The sequence below is a fragment of the Excalfactoria chinensis genome, chromosome 12, assembly GCF_039878825.1.
Source record: "Excalfactoria chinensis isolate bCotChi1 chromosome 12, bCotChi1.hap2, whole genome shotgun sequence".
Taxonomy (NCBI): domain Eukaryota; kingdom Metazoa; phylum Chordata; class Aves; order Galliformes; family Phasianidae; genus Excalfactoria; species Excalfactoria chinensis.
This window is the reverse complement of record NC_092836.1, coordinates 1,504,732-1,525,851: the sequence shown is the minus strand read 5'-3', so window position 1 is coordinate 1,525,851 and position 21,120 is coordinate 1,504,732. Positions and strand designations below refer to the sequence as shown.

Sequence of the window (21,120 nt, the reverse complement as noted above, 5' to 3'; positions counted from 1 at the left end):
TCTTGACAATTCAGGAAAAGAGGACAGAAAAGCATCTGTGATGTCATTTTTCTGAAATCTGAAGCCAGCTAATAATCTCAACTGTCCCGCAGAGTGTTCTGAACATTCTATTTTTGGTGTGTAATACTGTGATTATACATATCCTCATTTGAAAGGCAATAGCAACCTTGTGCTAGGCTATGCACAGTGTCTGAACCATTTTTCACTGTACTAGGCTTTTACGTAGTGACTAACATCTGTGCTATTGTTGGTTTCAAAAGATACTCTCCCTCTATTGGTACAAAGAATAAACCAGAGCTATTTTATGTAGATGTGGTTTTAAATGTTTGCCATTTGCACTGCCTTTAAGAGCCATAAAATTAGTTGTAATGGTGCGTGTGTTTTTTCCTATTGTCATTCCAGAAGTATCTGATTTGATATACAGCTTTTCCCCTATTTCTGTTGAAAGCTTACCTGTACCAAGCGTGGTGAATGTGGTGTGCTCAAAGGTGGTGCTCCCCAGAAAGTGGAGATCAGCTATGCTGAGTATTCCCTAAGTGGGTGTACCCACAGAGTGGCCAATGTGGAGTAACAGGTCATCTGATGTTGGAGGTTCTGCTTGCTACGGGAGAAGTTTACAGACTGTCAGATTTATCTTCTAGTACTTCTATACAATGCTGCTGCATTTCAGACCTTTCAGAAGCTCAAACATTAGAATACAGCATATTAGTTCCAGCAAAATTTGAAGGATCTGCTGCATCTCTTTAGGAAGTCTGTTTCAAGACCTAGCAATGAAATGCCAATCTAGAGCGCTTTCTTTAATTACTTAACTGCCAGCTTGTACCCTAATCTTCCTGCTTCACCCACCAGAAACTCTGTATGGAGTCCTGGTCAGTACTCATTGACCTGACAGTGAGCAAAAACCCCAGTGTTCCTAAATTGAGATGGAATAGCTGCTCCAGGTATTTTCTGTACTGCATGTTGTTGAAAGATTATTTTATCTTTTCTGGAGCTCTTTGTTATATTTTCTTTTCACCTGTAAGGGAAATACAAATATGAAGTACTGTATTTAAAGAGAGCAGTCACTCATGTATAGTGTAATTGTTGTTCCCCTTTCACTGCAGGTTGTACAGCATGATCCTTGCCGTGGTGGTGCAGGGTACTGGAACAGCCTTTTCAGGTTCAAACACCTTGCTACTGGACACTACTTAGCAGCAGAGGTAAGTGTTGGTTATTTAGCACCTCCTTTCCTCCTCAGCATCCTATTCCTTTTATTCTTTCTGAAAATCTCTCATTTCCCACCCTAGAAAGATGAGGGAAGGAGAGCAGTGTTTGGGTCCTTTACTAAATCATTAGTAGCATCATTACTAAAGTAGATGGTAGACATGGAAATCTTAAAGAGACTTGGATGATTGCTGCAGTACAGGGGTAGCCTTGAGCATATTGCACTTTCTGTATGAATTCTAAAGGCAATTACTTTTCTAGAAAGGGTAGGTGCTAAATACTGGTGTACTGTTTTGTGGATAGTAAGAATGACGTTTATTTAGCGTTTGAATAGCTCTTAAATGGCTGAGCCCCTTTGGGGGGAAATGAGTTCCATCAGTTAGTGTTAGCTTCTCTCTGGTCACCAGTTTCCAATAGGAGTGAAAGACTGACGGTAAGATGGAAATGCAGTTCGGCTTCAGAGCAGGCTGATGAAAACTGCAGATAATGCTTAAGTGTCCAAGCACAAAGTAGTGTCCGGTTTGCTCACCATAGTTGGTATCTCTCCTTTCCACCCTAAAGTAAAATTTCGGGACATCTTATTAAATGAAATAAACAAAATATCAAAGCATTAGAATTTTGTGTGTTTTGCTGCTTAATTCTTGTAAATGTTCATTAAAATTAACTCTAAGTACTTCAGAGCAGAGATATACCAATATTACTGTACACAAACCTCTGTAAATAAAGGCTGTCCTGGGTGTAAGAGTGCAGAGCAGGGCAGAAAGGCTGCCTTAGCTCATGTTGCTGACATGAGAGTTTCAGTGGGAAAGGTCTGGATTAAATATCTTATTTTATCCTCCTCTAACGAGTAGATTGGAAAAGCAGCAACAGTTTGTCACGTGTATAAGGGCAAATCCTTTTCAATTGTGGTCCAGTATTGAGTTTTTTCAGTACATTTTGGGTTCGGTAATCAGCCAAAATGAAAGCAGTCGTATATGACACAGAATAAAACAGAGGGGATTGCTCACCTGATTCATGGTTAGGAAAGTGTTTGTTCTAAATGACTGGTGCCAAATCAGTGATTTCTATTTGGGGATTCCATTTGGGATTTTAAAAATAAAGCAGAACTTGATAACCTGCATCTTGCTCCTTCAGTAACTGTACTGAGCGTGTTCCATCTGTCTGCACATTTGCAAAGGACAGTCTAATTTGTGGACAGGCAGTCACCCAATTAGAAATAAATCCGCTTGTGTAGTGTATTTATTCTGCATGCCCAGTAGCACCATAACAGTAGAACTCATCTTTTACAAAGCCAGTTTAGATCATGCTGAGGTTGTTTCCCACTTGTAGCGCTGTTAGAGTTTTGACATGCCTGTGATTCTGTTTCATCAGGTAAACCCTGACTATGAGGAAGATGACCAGGAGTGTCAATCCTCAGTAAGTATAGGCAAGAGTATGGTCTTGCCCCTAATTGAGAGGGCTTGCACAGGCTCTGGTATTCAATTGGCCAGTGCATAAATTGTCGAGGCCTTGTTGCTAGTGCAGACACTGAGAAATTGAGCGTGATCTGAAGGCTGTTAGGGCCTATGCAGAGGAATGGATATTAAAAACTGAAGTAGGCTTTAGTGAGAAGCAATACACTTGTGGCCAAACTCATGTGTTACATGTGTACTTGGACCCCTTGCCTTCCCACTTCGTAGTATGTCTTTCTGTCTTCCTGTTTCTTAAACCTTTGCTTTCTTGAAGCACACTTTGAATAGGTCTGAAGAGCAAGTTGCTCAAGATGACATCAAGTGTCATGTGTTCCCAGTGGGATGTTCACATGTGCCAGTCAGTTGTCCTTGGCCTCCTTGTTTAATTCGCGAATACCTTCTAATTTTAGTATGTCAGAGGAAAGCTATGTTGAACGGCCTGGAGAGAAAGAATGGCAGGGTGAGAAGGATCTCAGTGCCATTCTTTCTTCCATTCTTTATCATGAGACCAAGTCTGTGTCCTTCTCAGTAAATGTTTTTGTGATTGAGTGTGCTGATGCTTTGTACTAGTAGAAGCTTCTCATTGATGTTGAAGGGGAACAGCATTGCTTCAATGGGAGAAAACAGAACTGGAACAACATTTTCCATTTTATCTTACGTTTTTTTAACTTGGATGAAGTTGTAGGCTTATGTGAATGTCTTGGTCATTTATCCTGAGTAGTGGAAAATTTGCTGCACTGAGAACTGAGAAGCAACTATTCCTGTATTTAAAAGGAGGTGAATGCTTTGATAGTGCTGCAGGGTTGAGATTACCTCTGAGAAGGATTTGTCATCACAGCCTAGCCACTAAGAAGCTAGCGCTTGCCCCCAGATATTGAACTGTTATCCTTACTTCTTGGGAGTGTAGCAAACACTCATCTTCTGCCAGCTTGTCTTCAGTAAACATAGTTGTATAGAGGGGAAAAGCATGAACAAAAAGTCCACACTGCTGTTGTTCCAGTGAGGACTGAAAATATACAATGCTAAACTGGTTTTTTTTTGGCTTAACTTGAAAGTTAATCAATGTGACTGTCATTGTAGACATCCTTCCTATTAGTAGTGCACTAATGCATTTGAGTGCGGTAATGACAGTAACACACTGGCTTCAGAGATGTACTTTTTTCCCTACTGTGTTGGTTTTTTTTTACCACTAGGTGGCAAAAATAGACCATGAAGAAAAGGATCAAGAGCACATAACTCATTTCTGACATAAAATTACTGCACTGCTTAACATTCACTCATAATGTGGTGTGGGCTGCTTACTGTTGCTTTCATACATTAACTTCAAATTCATTCAAATGTGAACTCTCTGCAATAGTGCAGGTTTCTTTGCACAGCTGTTTTGCTGTTGTTCTCTCCCTATAGCTCAATGGAAGAGCAGTTAAGTGGGTATGAATGGTAATGCTACCTAACACCCTTTCAGCATTAGAGGGCTGCTTCTGTCAGTGTTGGTGCTGAGGTTTTAGTTCTCCCTAAACTGTCTCAATTCCTGCTTCCCAGTTTATTAGTTTCCATCATCAGCTTTGTCACAGTTCTTATAACTGACCAGTTGTCTCCTAATGTGCCAAAGGTATATCTTGAATATAGAGCAATTGACTTATTGTGGGGATGAAGGAGACTGCTGAAAGTTGGAGAATTCAAACCTAGTGAGCACATTTATCCAGATGTAAGGCCTCCAGATGGACCCTTGGATGTATAGTTGCTGCTTCTTTTGATGGCACGTTCCCAACATGTATTTCTGTTCCGTGCAGTTAACTGTCTGTTCCCATGTGCAAAACCAAAGACTTTAAATGTCACTATTTTGCAGCCAAGTTCACCGAATACAAATGTGCAAACTACAGAGTATTCTGAGGCACAAGCAACTGGGGAGTTATTCGGTATTTTTAAGGATTGGAGTGCCCTATATCAAGACCTCAAATGACTGGTACTTGCTTTCAGCCTCCTTTGGGTGCCTGTCTTCCAGCTGTGTCAAATACATTTCTAACGCCAGTAGTGTCTAGAGTGGCCATCTCACCACATGTGCATCATCTGGAACTGGTCACAGCTTCTGACACACTGTGCAGTGAATGATTTGGGGGGTTTTGAGTTTCTTCTGGCCCCCTTTGCAAGATACTGCATCTGTTGTTTAGGATTTAATGTTTATATCATCTAGAAATGCTCAGAAGTTATTAATGCTAGTGAAAGCAAGGAAATGTTTGACAAGAGGAGCTGCTGGTACCCTGAATCACAGTAATCTTATCCAGGACCTGGAGTGGTTCAGAGTTAGGTCTGCAGATTATGGCACAAGCCCATTTAGTACTAGGCTGTTGGGCCTGGAGAACTTGAACTGACTGTGTGGTGGGACTTCTTCCACAGCAGGACCCTGAGCAGGATGCGTCCAGAAGAGGCCTGCGCAGTGCTCAGGAGAAGATGGCGTATTCTCTGGTGTCTGTGCCCGAAGGAAATGATATCTCCTCCATATTTGAGTTGGACCCCACCACCCTGCGAGGAGGGGACAGCCTTGTCCCCAGGTATGGCCAACAATTTAATTGCCTTTGAAATTAAGGTGGTTCTTCAAATCAATATAGAAATAATGCCTAGAACTTCACTCTAGTACTTCACAGTGGAGTTATTGGTAACAGAACCCCATTTTATAGATGGGAATACAGAGATGAAGTATCTTTCTTGCCTGTGAAGAAGCTGTGGCTGAAGTCTGGTCCCTACAGTGCCCTTCCCAATCCCCGTCTCTGTTGCATTTGCTAGGACATGACTGGTGCTTGGCATTTCATTTTCTGTTGTATGCAGTTAAACTGTTCTTATGGTACCTCTTGCTACTTGAAAGATACTGTACCTTTCAGAGATGCGCAGTTTGAATGCAGGCTCTATGCTGTCCACTCCTCCCCTGAAATATTCACTTTATGAACTTTATCCACCTGACTCTGGGAATCATCAGATACCGTAAGTTAGCATAAGTTAACAAGGAAAAGAAGAGTTAGCTCTGTTATGGCAGCTTGGGTAGAAGTAGTAGCTTTGTTGCTTTCTTTGTTGTTTTTTTCCACTTGATCCTGCCAGTATTTTGCATTTTTGAACAATGCTAAGATTTCTTGCCTGGGAATCCAACTCACACTTTGAAACTTCTGACTTTCCTTTAGGAACTCTTATGTCAGACTTAGACACCTTTGCACTAACACCTGGGTTCATAGTACAAATATCCCTATTGATAAAGAAGAAGAGAAACCTGTGATGCTTAAGGTAAGCCTTGTTACTTTTTTGTGATTGCATCCTTTTATTAGTATACTTACACTTATATGTTGCTGGTAGGAATTCCAATGCTTTGAGACTTCAGTTTGTCAAACAGTAAACAGTATAACAGCCTACAGTATAACAGTGCCTACACAAAGTATTCGGCTTTCATAGTAGCTTAATATCTCTGCTGTTAAATCTCTGATATATGGCAGTCAGTACATGGAAGATTTTTTTCTCCTGTTTATGGCAACATTTTGCAATCACAGTCTGAGATTTCTTTGATTTGGGAACACCTATAGGAACACCACACCTTATACAGAGTTCTGTTCTCATATTGTCTGAGTGAATCTGCGTAGCAGTGTGGCTTTTTGTTTTTGTTAGTTGTTCACATATAAGTGTTACTGCTTTTTGGCCTTTTGTTCTGATAATAAAACTTCTTTGGGTTTTAGATTGGTACTTCTCCAGTAAAAGAGGACAAAGAAGCTTTTGCTATAGTACCAGTTTCTCCTGCAGAGGTTCGGGACTTGGACTTTGCAAATGATGCAAGTAAGGTGTTAGGTTCCATTGCTGGCAAACTGGAAAAGGGAACAATAACCCAGAATGAAAGACGGTAAGGAAACAAGAAGTTGGTTCAGATAATGTTTGCTTTACTCTATACCTGCTTCCTTTACTATTGATATGTGCACACAGTAGAGGTTCTCAAGTGGTGTTCTGTCACCCCTTCACTGTCACTCTGTGAAGTGAGAGCATGGGAACTGTTGTGAAAGTAGGGGAATAATCCGTAGCATGCCCCTCTTGATGGGCTTTGCAAAATGAGTGTGGGAATTTATAATCCATCTTGTGAAGAGTGAACATATGACTTATGGCAAATCCTCTGGCAATGTCTTTGAAAAATATGTGGCCACTCAAAAAGAATGTGCAGTCTGCCATGTAAAACCAGGGGCCCGTGTGCTTCCATAGGCAGTGTCTTTCATTTGGCCTCGAGGAGATTATAACCTGATCTGTTTTCTTTTTCTGGCAATTCAAAAGAACTGCTGAAAACTTAGTGATCATATAAAAAATATGCCTTAAACGTAGCATCATTGTCTTAATGCTTCTGTAGTTTGACTATTGAACAGTAACAGGCTGTAACAGCAGGGAGCACTGGTTCCTAATGGCAAATTTTATGCAAACCTTGGTGCTTTGTCCAGCGTCTGGGTTAGTCTCTAACGTTTCTTTTTTGTCACTTAACATTGTGAAATCTGTGTAACCTTACGCTGTCATTGTTCTTTTAACAGATAGAATATGTAGTCTCGTATTAACAACTTGTGACTTTCCTGTAGATCTGTTACCAAATTGTTGGAGGATTTGGTCTACTTTGTTACTGGTGGAACTAATTCTGGGCAAGACGTCCTTGAAGTGGTATTTTCTAAACCTAATAGAGAACGGCAAAAACTGATGAGAGAACAGAATATTCTAAAGCAGGTAGACTGCATTTTTCTCTAAACTCTGCCTACAGGAAGGGTTGTCAAAAAGGAGATCCTAGTAGTAGAGAACCTGGCCAAAATGGTGGGACTAAAGGATCCGCTGAGTTTCCAGCTTTGGGCAGCTTGGCAGTGGGCTCTGGGAATATAATTGCTAGAAGAAAAGATGATAGAATATAGTGATGATCTTGTGTGTTTCTGACATATCTTTTTGAAATCCATAGATGCTGACACAGTACCTTTATGTTAATTCTAATCAAATGAAGGCAGTGCCTCATGGCATTTTATCTTTGGGTTTTCATGAATCTGTAGATTTTCAAGTTGTTGCAAGCGCCATTCACGGACAGCGGCGATGGCCCCATGCTGCGCTTGGAGGAGCTTGGAGACCAACGACACGCTCCATTCAGGCACATATGTCGGCTCTGCTACAGGGTGCTGAGGCATTCTCAGCAGGATTACAGGAAGAATCAGGTTTGGAATATGTTTGCAGTTCTCAGTGGTGCAAACGTTTATCCTGCTCCAAAAAGCATTGACATCGCTCCTGCTATGCTGTGGTGTGATTGGGTGGTCAGCAAGATGTTTAGATTGTTTAATTTTACTGTCATCTTTTGACTCTATTGGAGGTGATATGCAGAGTAACTGGCAATACTTGTAAGGAGGATTTGAGAAAACAGTGGAATTGCTGAAAATCCAGGTGAACTTAAAGATCATCTTCACTATTATATACTACAAGCTCCATTGCAAGTCGGCCTGTGAACTAAGGATGCACTTTTTTTTGGTTTCTAGCTATTAAAACCAGACTCAGACAAGGAGAAATGCTTTGGTATCTAGTCCAGGAGTGAGGGAGAGGTTAAGACTTTAAAGGAAGAACAATTGGAATCCAGCTGACTGAGATGATGGAGTTAATGAATGTCTTGCTGTTTTGTTATTGATTGTTTTCTGAAATTCTGAGAAGGAATTACATCACCTTTCTCTTTCCCTCTGGTTCAAAGGAATACATTGCAAAGCAATTTGGCTTCATGCAGAAACAAATTGGCTATGATGTCTTGGCTGAGGACACTATTACAGCACTGCTTCATAACAATCGCAAGCTCCTGGAGAAACACATCACAGCTGCTGAGATTGATACCTTTGTTAGTCTTGTGAGGAAAAATAGGGAGCCCAGGTGAGATCTGTATTTTTAAGTACACAATTACTGTTTTCTCAGTCTTCTGTGAAGAATCTGTACTTGTCAACTTACTGGCAAGTAAGCACAACTAGTTCACTTCTTTTTTGGCATTTGCCATAACTTCCTGCTAAGGCAGCGGTCTTACTCTGTAGTGTTAAATCGGAGTTCTGAATGTTTTCTGTCTGAAATATAGATTGCTTCAGTCTAAACCTCAGCATGGATTGATACTCTCTTGGCTTACGTTTTGCAACAGGTTTTTGGATTATCTCTCAGATCTGTGCGTTTCCATGAACAAGTCTATTCCAGTAACACAGGAGTTGATTTGTAAAGCCGTACTGAATCCAGCAAATGCAGACATACTCATTGAAACGAAGTAAGTCAATGCCTTTAGAGATGGTTTTCCTAGTGTGAAACAGAAGGGAAGGGATTCAAAGCCGAGAGCACTTCTGGCACATCTAGAGAAAGCAGTTAAATATGTGTGGAGACCTCCTTGGATGCACAATAAATGGATACTGATGACTGTGGAAGTCTGCAGTGTGTGTTCTCAGACCTGCAGTCAGAGACTCCTTTCTAATATTTTATGTTTTTCTTCCTTTAAGTAGAAGACCTTGCAGGAAGGTGTATGGCATTCCATAAGCTCTCTTCTGGGTCTCAGACTTCCCTCTCTGAGCTGTCTGAGCACTTCTTAGGCAGTGCACAGACCCTGCACTCAGCTTGCAGCAAAGCAGAAGCTGAAGCCTCTCTGCTCACCAGTTTCTCCCGCTGCTGTAGGGTTTTGGTCCCTAGTTTTCTGCATTGCCCTGCCACTGATGGAGCATCACTGCAGACACCAAGTCCCAGTTGTCTTTTTTTTAATGATGAGATTATCTGTACCCTATCCCATGTACTGAATAATCATTATCTAAATACTGTAAAAGGGAAACGGGCCTTTGTCAGATTATACCCTAAACCCCACATGGCTGAGAATATCCTTGAGGAGGTAATTCTCTTCATCAAAGCTTAAAGACTTTCCACCAACCCTTGGAGTTTTGCCATATATTTTATTTGTTTTTATCTCATATACTTGATTTGCATTTTTCATATATGTGGCTTCTAGTTTTTCAGCAAAAGAAAGCACAGTTACTGTTTTAGTTTTGAGTGGCTGATTTGCTTCTAGCTTTGTCACATAAGCAGGTAAGTTTTGATCCAGTTGGTATTTATGGGATCTAGTACTGATCAAATGTTAGATATTTTTGTTCACCAGATCTTTCTTGTTCGTTGAATGAAATGTCTGTTGAATCTTCCTTGTTTGAACCAGTCCCAGGAAGATGTTTCTTGAAAGCCAGCCTTAATGCCTTTTGTTTCTTTAGCCTCATCAGTTGAGTGGAGCTGAAATGTGTATGTGCCATTCATCTTTTTTGGAGTCAAATGGAAAGGTTACAATCTAAATTCACTCCAATGCTTTTAATAATAAACCCCAAAGTCTTTATGTAGTAAATTGCTACTGCAGAACAAGTATGATATTCAACTTTTACTTGGCCTAGTTCAAGAATAAAACTTGTTTTCTTAATGCAGGTGAGATCATAAAATTACTTCTGTATCACCAGTACGTTTCAGCAAGTGTCTTGAAAGAATGTTCTGAAAGCTTTGCATGGGTCTTGGCAGTTTCTAGTCTAACTACGCTTCATTCTGGCAGGCTGGTCCTCTCCCGATTCGAATTTGAAGAAGTGTCAAGTGGAGAAAATGCCTTGGAAGTTGGAGAAGATGAGGAAGAAGTGTGGCTGTTCTGGAGAGACAGTAACAAGGAAATCCGCAGTAAGAGTATCAGAGAGCTGGCTCAGGATGCTAAAGAAGGGCAGAAGGAAGATCGGGACGTGCTCAGCTATTACAGGTTAACAGCATGTGCAGTAGCTTGCTAGCAAATTCATCTAAATTGTTGTGGGGGAAAGCCTTCAGTATATAGTCTTCAGTTAAATTTGGGGAAAGGATGCTGGGTTCGTGGATGAAATAGCCATTAAAAAGTGTCTTTCTTTGAGGCATGAGCTAAAAGCTTAAGGTTCATGGTTAGAAATCAAATTATCAGTGTGGGAAAGTTTAAACTGATTTGAAAAGATTAGCTGAGGCTTAGAGCGCATTAAACTTGCACGCCACTTAGTGCCTGTGTTTCTGCTTGGTTTCCATGCAAATGGATGTTATCACAGTCTGTATGCCAACTGTGTAGGTTACCTGTGTTAAAATGGTAGTTGGGGGTGAATAAGCACCATGGATTTCAGTGTACAAAAGGTTTTGCTTTTGATTAAAAGAAAAAGTACTTATTTACCCCCTGCCTTCTGTAGTTAGTACTCCTGTAGTATTCTGCAGTCAAAGTGTTCAGTAGTGCTGCAGAATTCAGCAGGGCAGTTATGAGCTTAAAAAAAAATGCCACAAGTTAGGTTTGATTAATGCACTGTTCTTTCGTGCAGTTTGAGCTATGCTTTTAGCAGTTTTTAATGTGATGTTTCCAGATGACTTGACAAGACACTGAGTTCTTGGCATAGTGTAAGATCAAGTTTCAGCCGAGACCAAATTCCTGTGTCTGGGTTTTAAACTTCTGAAAACAGTGTGACAGACTGAGCTGTGGTGGTACAGGGAGTACAGAGAGGGCTTTTTTGGTACCAATTTGTTTCTTTTTTGCATTATCTCCTGCACTGAAATAATTTCAGCAGACTTCCCAAAGTGTTTTTAATTGAACCTATTGAAGGGCTGAACTTAAAAGATGATCTTTTATAATTTCAATTTATAAAAAATGTAGTTGCTTTCAAAATGGATTGTATGACACCTTCTTCTAAGCAGAATCACTAGTGTTAGTTACTTTTAGCCCACGTTATAGTCTTATACATGTGCTTAAAACAACTGGAATCCTAGGATGGCCTGGTTTGAAAAGGCCCACAATGCTCATGCAGTTTCAATCCCCCTGCTGTGTGCAGGGTCACCAACCAGCAGACCAGGCTGCCCAGAGCCACATCCAGCCTGGCCTTGAATGCCTCCAGGAATGGGGCATCCACAGCCTCCTTGGGCAACCTGTTCCACTACAACTTAGTGTAGAGTTGGGTTAAACTGCCAAGAGGAGTGCTTGTGGTTGAAGAGCAGTCTGTTGTAAATTAAACATTCATTTCTTTAGGAAATCTCACAGTTGACACTGTTCAACACAAGTCTGTATGAGTATTCTTGAATGTTAGATGTTCATGGCTAAAGGTTAGTGATCAGTCTGTTGAATGTGCATAACTTAAATGCCAGTTATTTGCTCTTGCAGGCTGAAAAGCTAAGGAATAGTTTATTTCGGTTACCATCTCTTTGACTGGAGGGAACTGAGCTCAGTAATTCTAAGCCATGAGCCTTTTAAGGATTCTGTAGTTCATTCTGTTCTTCCTCGGTGAACTACCATGGCATCAGCGTTAGTGAGAAGTGTTGCATGTCCTCCAGTATCCAGGCTGGGCTGCCTTAAGTGTTCTTTGGATTCTTACATAACTTCTGTTAATACTATTACTTTTGTATAACTCTGGAAAATGAAGAACCCTTTTATTTTATTTTTACACTGTTTCTGCTTTTACTAGTGTTTAGTAAATACCTTTCATCCATTGGTAACATATATAACAGCTTATCAATGCTACAGGCAGTGGATGGTTCTGGAAATGCTTGTTTGTGTTTCCCCCCTCTCCCTGAAGATACCAGCTAAACCTCTTTGCTAGAATGTGCCTTGATCGACAGTACTTAGCCATAAATGAAATTTCTGGCCAGCTGGATGTGGATCTCATTCTCCGCTGCATGTCTGATGAAAACTTGCCATATGATCTGAGAGCCTCTTTCTGCCGGCTGATGCTGCACATGCATGTTGATCGTGACCCCCAAGAACAAGTTACACCAGTGAAGTACGCACGGCTGTGGTCTGAGATACCTTCTGAAATTGCAATTGATGAGTAAGTACTTGTTGGAATGGTGTGGGAAAGGAAATTCCATCACTTGATTATTATTATTATTACTATTTTTAAATGAAACCAGATCAATCCTAATGGGTTTTTGATACTGCTTGATATTGGCTTTTTTGTTGGTTGTTTTGGTTTGTTTTTTTTTAGCCTATTCTCAGTAGTTCTGTAATTGAAGCCATGTAGTAGATTCATTGCTTGTGATGTTTGGAGAGGATCTTCAGTTAGAAAAAATAACACCACCACCTTCCTGTCTGTGTGGTGTAAGGTATGAAAGCAGGGTGGTGTTTCTGTAGAACACTGTGGTGTTTCTCCATGGGGGTGATGTGATCAGTGACCCTGGGGAGGGGAAGCAAGGAAGGGGGAGAGGGCTGTTTCCTTCTTGCTTTATTTGATCAGAGCAGTGACTCTTCAAAGCTGATTGTCCATCCAGCAGACAGTGCCATCAATAGCAAAAACAAGGGGAAGATGCAGAAGCAAGGGATGTGCTGGATACAGTCGTGCTGCTTAATCGCCAATGGAAAATACTCTGATACAGGGATAGAAAGGCTAAACAAAAGGGACTGCAGACCCTTATCACCTCTTTATAGTAGAAATGATTTAACAACAGTTGAGCAGAATTGAACAAACCAAAGCTCATTTTCTTCAGTCAGAGGAAATGGGCATTGACAATCATGTTAACCATTAGGAATTTGATTCTTTTTGGTATTAGTGCTCATGTTCTGGGTTTTCTTCCTTTCTCTCCTTATTAACCTCGTCTTTTATGAGAAAATGCAGTAGCTCGTAGTGAACCATAAATGCCAAAATAGAACAGTGATGAGCTTAAGTGATGCGCAGACGGTTGTTAAAGGAAGGTTGTGGGGATTCTTTTATTTATAGTTCTCTACACAAACTGAGAAACAACATTTCTGTTAGAAAGAAATAAAAAATCAAGTGTATGAATGTATGAATGCATGTTGTTTGTATTAGGAGAGAAGTTTGCATCCACAGGCAGCAAATCTTGGCTACAGTTTTTCTCCTGAGCGCTGCACGCTGCTTGTCAGTTTGCAGTAAGAAACAAACAAACAACTTTATTGGGACAAAACTCTTGTTTTGTTTTGTTTTTCTTGGATACTTTTAAATAGTGCAAAGTGACCCTATGGGATAAATCAGCAAAAGCCAGGAAAGTCTGGTGTCAGCTTCCTGACTCTGCCCATTGGACAAGCTGTTCAAGAGCCTTTAACTTTTCCTAGGGGAAGAGCCCTGTGTACGTGCATGCTAAATTCTGTTTGTTCTGCTTGTTTTCCTCTTCAGCTACGATAGCAGCGGAACTTCCAAAGATGAAATTAAAGAGAGATTTGCACAAACGATGGAATTTGTGGAGGAATATTTAAGAGACGTGGTGTGTCAGAGATTCCCTTTCTCTGATAAAGAGAAGAATAAGCTCACTTTTGAGGTAGTTATCCAGTTCTGATATTAACCGTTTTCTGTGGGATGCTGGTGCTCTTTTTCAGCAGCAGAAAGATGAGCAGCACTCAGCACTGAGCTGCCCTGCCTGGTGCGCTCCTCTCATGCAAACGCATCCACTGAAGTTTGCTCTTGAAATGCAGTTAAGAAATGTGAACTTATGTCTTAGGACTGCAGCGGCTGATTTACTTTTTGTGCTGTGTGTTACTACCAAGGCAAGCTTTCCTGGCATCAATAGTCAGTAAAACTAAGGCACAGATATTCTCTGCATCTTACAGTATTGCCAGTGCAGACAACAGTGCCGTATTCTGTGGCTTATTGTCCAATCCATGTAGTCTGTCTGTGCAATCAGATGTACTGAGTGCATGCAGCAGTGTTCTTGAGCTATTGCTTTAAACATATGATAATTTAAGTGGAGAAACACACTTGAGCTGATTGGTCTACCTTCAATATTTGCTCTACACGTGAAAGTATTTTTGTGATGATTGTGAAGCAGAGTGTGGGTAGACTTGTGTGGAAACTTAGTATCAGTAATCTATAGATATGGCATATATATTTATTTGTCATGTGAAGTCATAAGAAGCATTTGTACCCACCTTCTGGTCTTGACCTATCTCAGCCTGTTTGTAATCAGACGAATACAGTAGCTAGAGAACGTGAGTTGTAGCTAGAGACTCCTGCCACAAGCATTATTGTATTTGTGAGCAAGTAGAAAACTCTAATAACATGCAGAAACTACACAGTGTTCTGTGGAATTATGAGGTATCACAACCAGAATATGACTCACAGGCACCTTATTGATTTTTTTTTTTCACTCTGTTAAAACTTGATTTTTATAGCAAAATGTTTAGTATTGATCAGACTTCTTATTGTTATTTTGGTAGGTGGTTAACTTAGCCAGAAATCTGATATATTTTGGTTTCTACAACTTCTGTGACCTCCTCAGGCTAACCAAAATCCTCCTTGCTATATTAGACTGTGTGCACATCACTACCATCTTTCCTATTACCAAAATGGCAAAAGGCGAGGAAAGCAAAGGTAAGGCTGAGAAATGGTTGTTCTTCACCAGGTTTGAGTTGGTCTCAAAATTTTAGTTGGTTTCAAGACCTTCTACTCAGTGCTGTCTGTGGCTTGGTTGTAAAGCAGGGTGATGTCTGTGATGGGAGAGGGAGCAAGCATGTGTGTTCTGAAGCATTGCTCCTATGGACTTTTACCTGTTCCAGGGAGTTAGGTGTCTGGCTGCCTTTAATGCTGAGACAAGTTTTCTTTGTAGAATGTGAAATGTCCTTGGCCTGTTAATGCAGTCCCATTAAGCCAACATAATTACATGTTTACCTACCTCTCTGAAGGGAGCAATGTGATGAGATCGATCCATGGAGTCGGCGAGCTGATGACCCAGGTGGTGCTGAGAGGTGGGGGGTTCTTGCCCATGACACCACTTGCTGCTGCTCCTGAGGGCAATGTCAAGCAGACTGAGCCAGAGAAGGAGGACATCCTGGTGATGGATACGAAGCTGAAGATCATTGAAATACTGCAGGTATCACAAACTAGTGGACATCTTGTTCTGTCTTTGAGTGCCAGTACACTGCCATGTGACCATTTAATGTACTTCTGACTTGTGACACTTGAAAAGAGGTACATACAAGGGCAACTTTTTCAGGCATGGAGCACTCATTGCACCTATGATAATATCATGCAGTGACTGAAACCATGTAGCAGACTTGAATCTAGAGCAGTCTCCTGTGTATTTAACAGTGGCACGTGAATGGCTGATTTGTTGGAGGGCTCTTGCTCCCTGCACTTTCTTAGTTACTTTGGATCTCCAGGACCATGTCGTTAAGTCTCCCAAGGAGGGGAGTTATGCTTGATGCTTGTTTCTGGACAGCTATCGGCCTGAACAGTTGATGCCTGCATATTTGCCAGTCTCTTGCAGTCCCTTCCCTCTTTGGCTTTTCCCTCTTTCCCCTCAGTTTTCAGGATGTGAAGATAGAAGTTGTTTTCCCCTTTACCGCATCTCTGTCTAGATGTGACACAAAAATACTGCGCTCAGCTCCATCTTCCCTCCCTCACTGCACAAGTTGAGAACTTTTGGGAACTTCATGGGCAAGTTCATGTAGGCCAAAATGCTGAAAAAGCCGTGTGGGCGGAAGCATGCAGAGCAGCAGGAAAGCCATGGTGTACCTTCCCCCTGCCCTCCGTGGGAGGCTTTGCACAGAGCTGCATCTGAGGTCATGCCCTTCCTCTCAGCAACAGATGCAGCACGTAGGGGAGGCTTGATTCATTTCCTTTCACCATTTCTAATCTTAGTTAAACTGAGAACTTCTCTCATACGGCCTGGCATGTCACAGTGGGGTATTTTAATGTACCAGTATTACCCTGGTGCCATACATTATTCAAACCAGCAGTAAGCATTTTCCCTCAAACATGAGGATGCACAGTTTGGGCAGCAGTGAGGAATCAAAACTCTGCAGAGGCTTTTACTTGTGAGGTTTTGTTACTGTGTCCCTATTGTACTCACTGAAGTCATTGAAAGAAAGCTGATGAATTCTGGGATTGAATAAAACAAAACCAATTAAAGAAGGCACTGCAGTGCATTTTCCCACATACCTCTTCTCCAAACTACATCCGCGTTTTAAAAACGTCGTTCTTGTGTTGGGAGGTTCTGTGTTGTGTAAATGGTCTGTGTGTGTGCTGGGAACAGACAGGCTATTTCAACGTTTCTACTTCTGTATCATCAGTTCATTTTGAATGTGAGACTGGACTACAGAATCTCCTGCCTACTTTGTATATTTAAACATGAATTTGATGAAAGCAACGCCCAGATGGCTGAGTCACCCACTGGAAGCAGTAGTCAAGAAATGCCAGCAAATGTTCCAGGTTAGTTACCTTGCAAAGAATGAGCTTGTGTTAGGAAAGGTTCTTTAGTCTTAGTAAACAGTTCAGGTTCGTGCTCTGGTGTGTGAACATTGGTCCCACAGAAGCAGTGCAAACAGGAGGTTGCTTGGTAACATCAGTAGTCTCAGTTTTGTACTTACCATCAGTTTTTTATTCAAATGCTCTTTTTACCTCACTGCCTGTTGTACCCAAGAGTAGGTCGTGTCAGTTAACTGATGTATAAATTGTAAGTCCAGTGGCATTCAGCTCAAGCTGATGTTTGTAACTCCTGCTGTTTGGAGAGATGGGGCAGCAGAGAGGGAAGAATATGTAGCTGCCAAACTTCCTGCAAAAAAAATACTTTATTCTTTTGGAGTAATACTTAAAGTAATACTTTATTATTTTGGAGTAATAATTAATGCCAGTAAAATAATAAATACCTTCTACAGAAAAACACAGAGCCCTTTCTGTTGAGCCTTATGAGTACTGCTGCCAGTGCTTTGGAACTTTTAGCTGTAGCCAAGTGTCCCTTGTGGATGACCCCTCTGAAACTTACACCATTTCCCATCGGTGTCTGGAATGATGCAGGTGCAATCTGAAAATTGACAAGAATAAGCTTGAATGTGGCTGAAGTGGTTCAGTTTGTGAGCTGATGGCAGGATAATGTATTTTCTTAAGTTATCTTAACATACTGCTTCAGTAACGTGTGTGTTCCGTTCGGTTTTCTGTGACTCTCGCATACACCTACATCAACACTTGTGGTTTAAAATGTGTTTAGACTGAAAAAGCATCTCTGGTGCAACTCTGACACTGCGTGTTTGTCTGCTCTTATGTTCTTAGGAGCCCTAGACTTTGAACATATTGAAGAACAAGCTGAAGGAATCTTTGGTGGAAGGAAAGTATCTCTTCAGTAGTGCTAACCGAGGTGTAGCTCAGCAGTTCCCAGGCTGCAGTCCCCAGTGTGCTCATAAGGACTGTGGATTGCAATTGCAAGTGAGGTGGTAAATGGAAAAAGATTGAGAACAGCTGCCCCAGTTGCGTAGGCTTTGTTTTCCTGAAATACCCTTCATGCAGCTTGAAGTAATGTCCATTTAAATTAAAGGCCATGGGGAAGGTACAGGTGGTCCTTCAGTCAAAAAAGATCCTTGCTGCAGTGCTTTGCTTGTTTGGGTGAAAGCAAAGCTGGAACATTAGTGCATGTAAGCTGAGTGCAGCTGTAAAATCTTAGGTGGAAAAGTTTGTATAGGGAAGGATTGGGGCATCTGAGGCAGATATACCTAGCCATGCTTGATTTTTTTATAATGCAGAGTTAGATGGTATATGCGTGACAGAACAAAACGAGCCCTGTCTTCAATACCTGCTTTCTTTCTGGAGTTGCTTATACCCTTAAATAGCAGGATGTAACATCAGTGACAGACATAAAGTATTTGGGCTTATCTTGATGTTTCACCCACTCATTCTGCTGGATCACCATGAAGTGTATATTCTAATAGCCCTTAAGCTGTTCAGGGAGGTGAAGCTCCTTTCTGTAAACCTGAAATAACCGATTTCTTAAATGAGGGAAGGGAGATTCATTTGCAGAGTTAATAACCTGAATTGGCAGTGCAGGTGTGTGTGTTTGGTTGGAAGTAGAATCTGAGATTCAGAATCTCACTGGTAAGGAAATGAAAAAGGGATATTTTATCACCTACAGAAAAGAAACACCAAGAAAAGATAGAGAAGAGGAAAATTATGAGTGTTTGGCATAATTGGTATTGCAACCTGGATGCAGAGGAATGGTTGTGTTTTGCGGATAGAAAGGATACTATTAGGAATGGGCAGGAATTGTTTGAGCGGTAGGATACGACTGACATGGGGACAAATAAGTAGTCATAATTTGTCCCTGAAGAACATAGGTTGCACGCTGCTGCATGCTGAGTGAACTGTGAGTAATGAGATTCTGGAATAGTCTTTCAAATAAGCAGCACCAAAAGAAGAAACAGATCTGTATGTCTTTGTAGAGCATTTGATTTGATAAATATTCTACTCATTAAAAAAAAAAGGGGAGAGATTTTTCTCCACCACAGCATGTTAGATTTAGAAAGCTGCTGGAATGTTAAGCCCAATATTCTAGTCATTTCCTACACTCTGTTTCCAGTGAGGAGAATACGCCTTTGGATTTGGATGATCACGGTGGCAGAACATTCCTCAGGGTTCTGTTGCATTTAACGATGCATGATTATCCTCCGCTGGTCTCCGGGGCACTCCAGCTTCTCTTCCGGCACTTCAGTCAGAGACAAGAAGTTCTTCAAGCTTTCAAGCAGGTATGTGTGTTCATTAAAAGCATTGCTCTTCATTTGGATGTATGCATTGTAGTTTAAAAAAGAGAATGAAAAATCTTTTTGTGCGACTAATGGGCTGCATTCATGTAAGGTTCAACTGCTTGTTACCAGCCAAGACGTTGACAACTACAAGCAGATAAAACAAGATTTGGACCAGCTGAGGTCTATTGTGGAAAAATCCGAGCTTTGGGTGTACAAAGGCCAGGGCCCTGATGAGACCATGGATGGAGTGCCAGGTGAAAATGAACACAAGAAAAAAGAGGTAATTAGGTTCTGCTTCTCCAGATTTGAATGCTAATATTTTCTGAGAATGTAGCTGTGTCCAGGACTGTGACTAGGATGAGCATCTTTGTCAGCAAGTTGCACGGCCTGGTCGTGCTGTCTGTTGGTTTTTCACTAAGGCAAGAATTAGAAGGAAACATAGACCAGCTGATCGCAGTTAGTCTCAAATAGAAACTACTCAGAACTAGCTGATGGTGCTAAAATATCAACTTCAGGTTCTGACTTTGGGTTCTGGCACCCAAAGTCAGTCAGATGGACCCTACTCTCACCAGAAGCGATTCTTTTCTGTATCCTTTGGCTAAATTATATGCACATATAATGTGGGGTTGCTTATGACTTTATTGTAGCTATTAGCATGGTGTGTTTATTAATTGTGTTGAGTTTTATAGCAAGTCCACTAGTGAAGCTAATAAAGAACGCTAAGGTGTACAGAATATGCTAAAGCACCATATCCATATGACATACAATAGTGTAGAGAGAAGACTTGATTAAATACTGACTATTTTTCACTTTTAAATATGCACTGTTATTAAATGGCAGAGAATAGTGCTTAAAGAACCTGTTAAATGTTGCTGCTTTATTGTGCCTGGCAGTACCGGGCTCCTGCAGTACATACATGTGGCTTATAACTAATTAAATGCCTTTGTCTCAGTATCATTATAATCAAATAGAAAACAGTGGATGAAAGAATACAAGAAATAGTCCCTGGGATATGAACATTTATTGTTGGAAGTACAAGTAATTCACTGATTGCTTTTCTTGTGCCTAGTTAGATATCTTTTGCTTTTCATGCAATGACAGTGAGGGGGGAGAGAGAGTTTTTGATGGGGGAGGACTTGCTTACAGATGGAACATGGCAAATGAAGGAAAGGACAGGAGGTTACTGCCTCTAAAATTATCCCACCATCACATTATTTTATGTTACAGAGGTCTTGACAAGATAATTATACATATTTTTCTGAGACTGAGGCTGTCAGCAAACTGAAGGCTGACACCCCTTTCCAGGAAGAGAGCAGTCACTACCCTAGAACAGTAATTTTAATCCTCACAAATTGCATACAGCAAGCGTCTAATAAACTGTCTGATTCTTATCCACAGGAAGGTCACAGCAAGTCACAGAAGCCTGAAAGTACGAGCAGCTACAACTACCGCGTAGTAAAAGAGGTAAATCTGCTTCTTGATAGTTAAATGGAAGTATAAATGAGTAACACAGCTCTGGAGAGCTGACTGCAGTCAGAGGGAGACACCCGGGAAAGTCTGAGTCACTCTTCCAATGTGGAAACTATTTGCTGAGTAATAACGTATCCCAACCTGAATGAGAAGCCAGGAGTATAATAAGCACGACGTGTGTTCTTTCCTTAAGAATGGATTAATGAGAAAGACAATGTTTTGTTGCTGTTTCAATGGTAACACAATATTTTTACTATTAAGGGATATAAAGGAAGTAAACAAGTCAAGAAGCTACTTTAATTGTTCTGCCCTGAGTAGTTCACATGCAAAAACTGTGCTGATGAAATTTGATTTCAAACATAGCAGACAGAGAGCATGCACTGGCACTGCTGTGTTCTGGTGATGGGCTTTCTGCAGCGCTGTGCTGTGGAGCACAGCCTCACTTTACACAGCTAAATTCTGTAAGACCAGCACTAGTCAGATGAAGTGGATGGTGCCCAGGCCAGTAACCACCACATGTGATGATGCATCTGTTGC

At 41.1% G+C, this 21,120-nt stretch overlaps 1 protein-coding gene across 2 annotated transcripts in view; it reads left to right on the top strand.

The window, feature by feature from the left end:
* The window catches only part of ITPR1 (inositol 1,4,5-trisphosphate receptor type 1), a 151,040-nt gene that overhangs the window by 42,520 nt on the left and 87,400 nt on the right, over window positions 1–21,120 (top strand). For both annotated transcript variants that reach the window (XM_072347531.1, XM_072347530.1), the window contains exons 10-28: window positions 1,104–1,199; window positions 2,575–2,619; window positions 5,049–5,203; window positions 5,825–5,924; window positions 6,368–6,528; window positions 7,241–7,382; window positions 7,694–7,852; window positions 8,374–8,546; window positions 8,803–8,922; window positions 10,225–10,419; window positions 12,233–12,484; window positions 13,784–13,925; window positions 14,821–14,974; window positions 15,286–15,473; window positions 16,675–16,813; window positions 17,651–17,705; window positions 18,948–19,113; window positions 19,223–19,393; window positions 20,512–20,577. In XM_072347531.1, coding sequence (XP_072203632.1) covers window positions 1,104–1,199; window positions 2,575–2,619; window positions 5,049–5,203; window positions 5,825–5,924; window positions 6,368–6,528; window positions 7,241–7,382; window positions 7,694–7,852; window positions 8,374–8,546; window positions 8,803–8,922; window positions 10,225–10,419; window positions 12,233–12,484; window positions 13,784–13,925; window positions 14,821–14,974; window positions 15,286–15,473; window positions 16,675–16,813; window positions 17,651–17,705; window positions 18,948–19,113; window positions 19,223–19,393; window positions 20,512–20,577 — 2,679 coding nt within the window. The remainder of the gene's footprint in view (window positions 1–1,103; window positions 1,200–2,574; window positions 2,620–5,048; window positions 5,204–5,824; window positions 5,925–6,367; window positions 6,529–7,240; window positions 7,383–7,693; window positions 7,853–8,373; window positions 8,547–8,802; window positions 8,923–10,224; window positions 10,420–12,232; window positions 12,485–13,783; window positions 13,926–14,820; window positions 14,975–15,285; window positions 15,474–16,674; window positions 16,814–17,650; window positions 17,706–18,947; window positions 19,114–19,222; window positions 19,394–20,511; window positions 20,578–21,120) is intronic.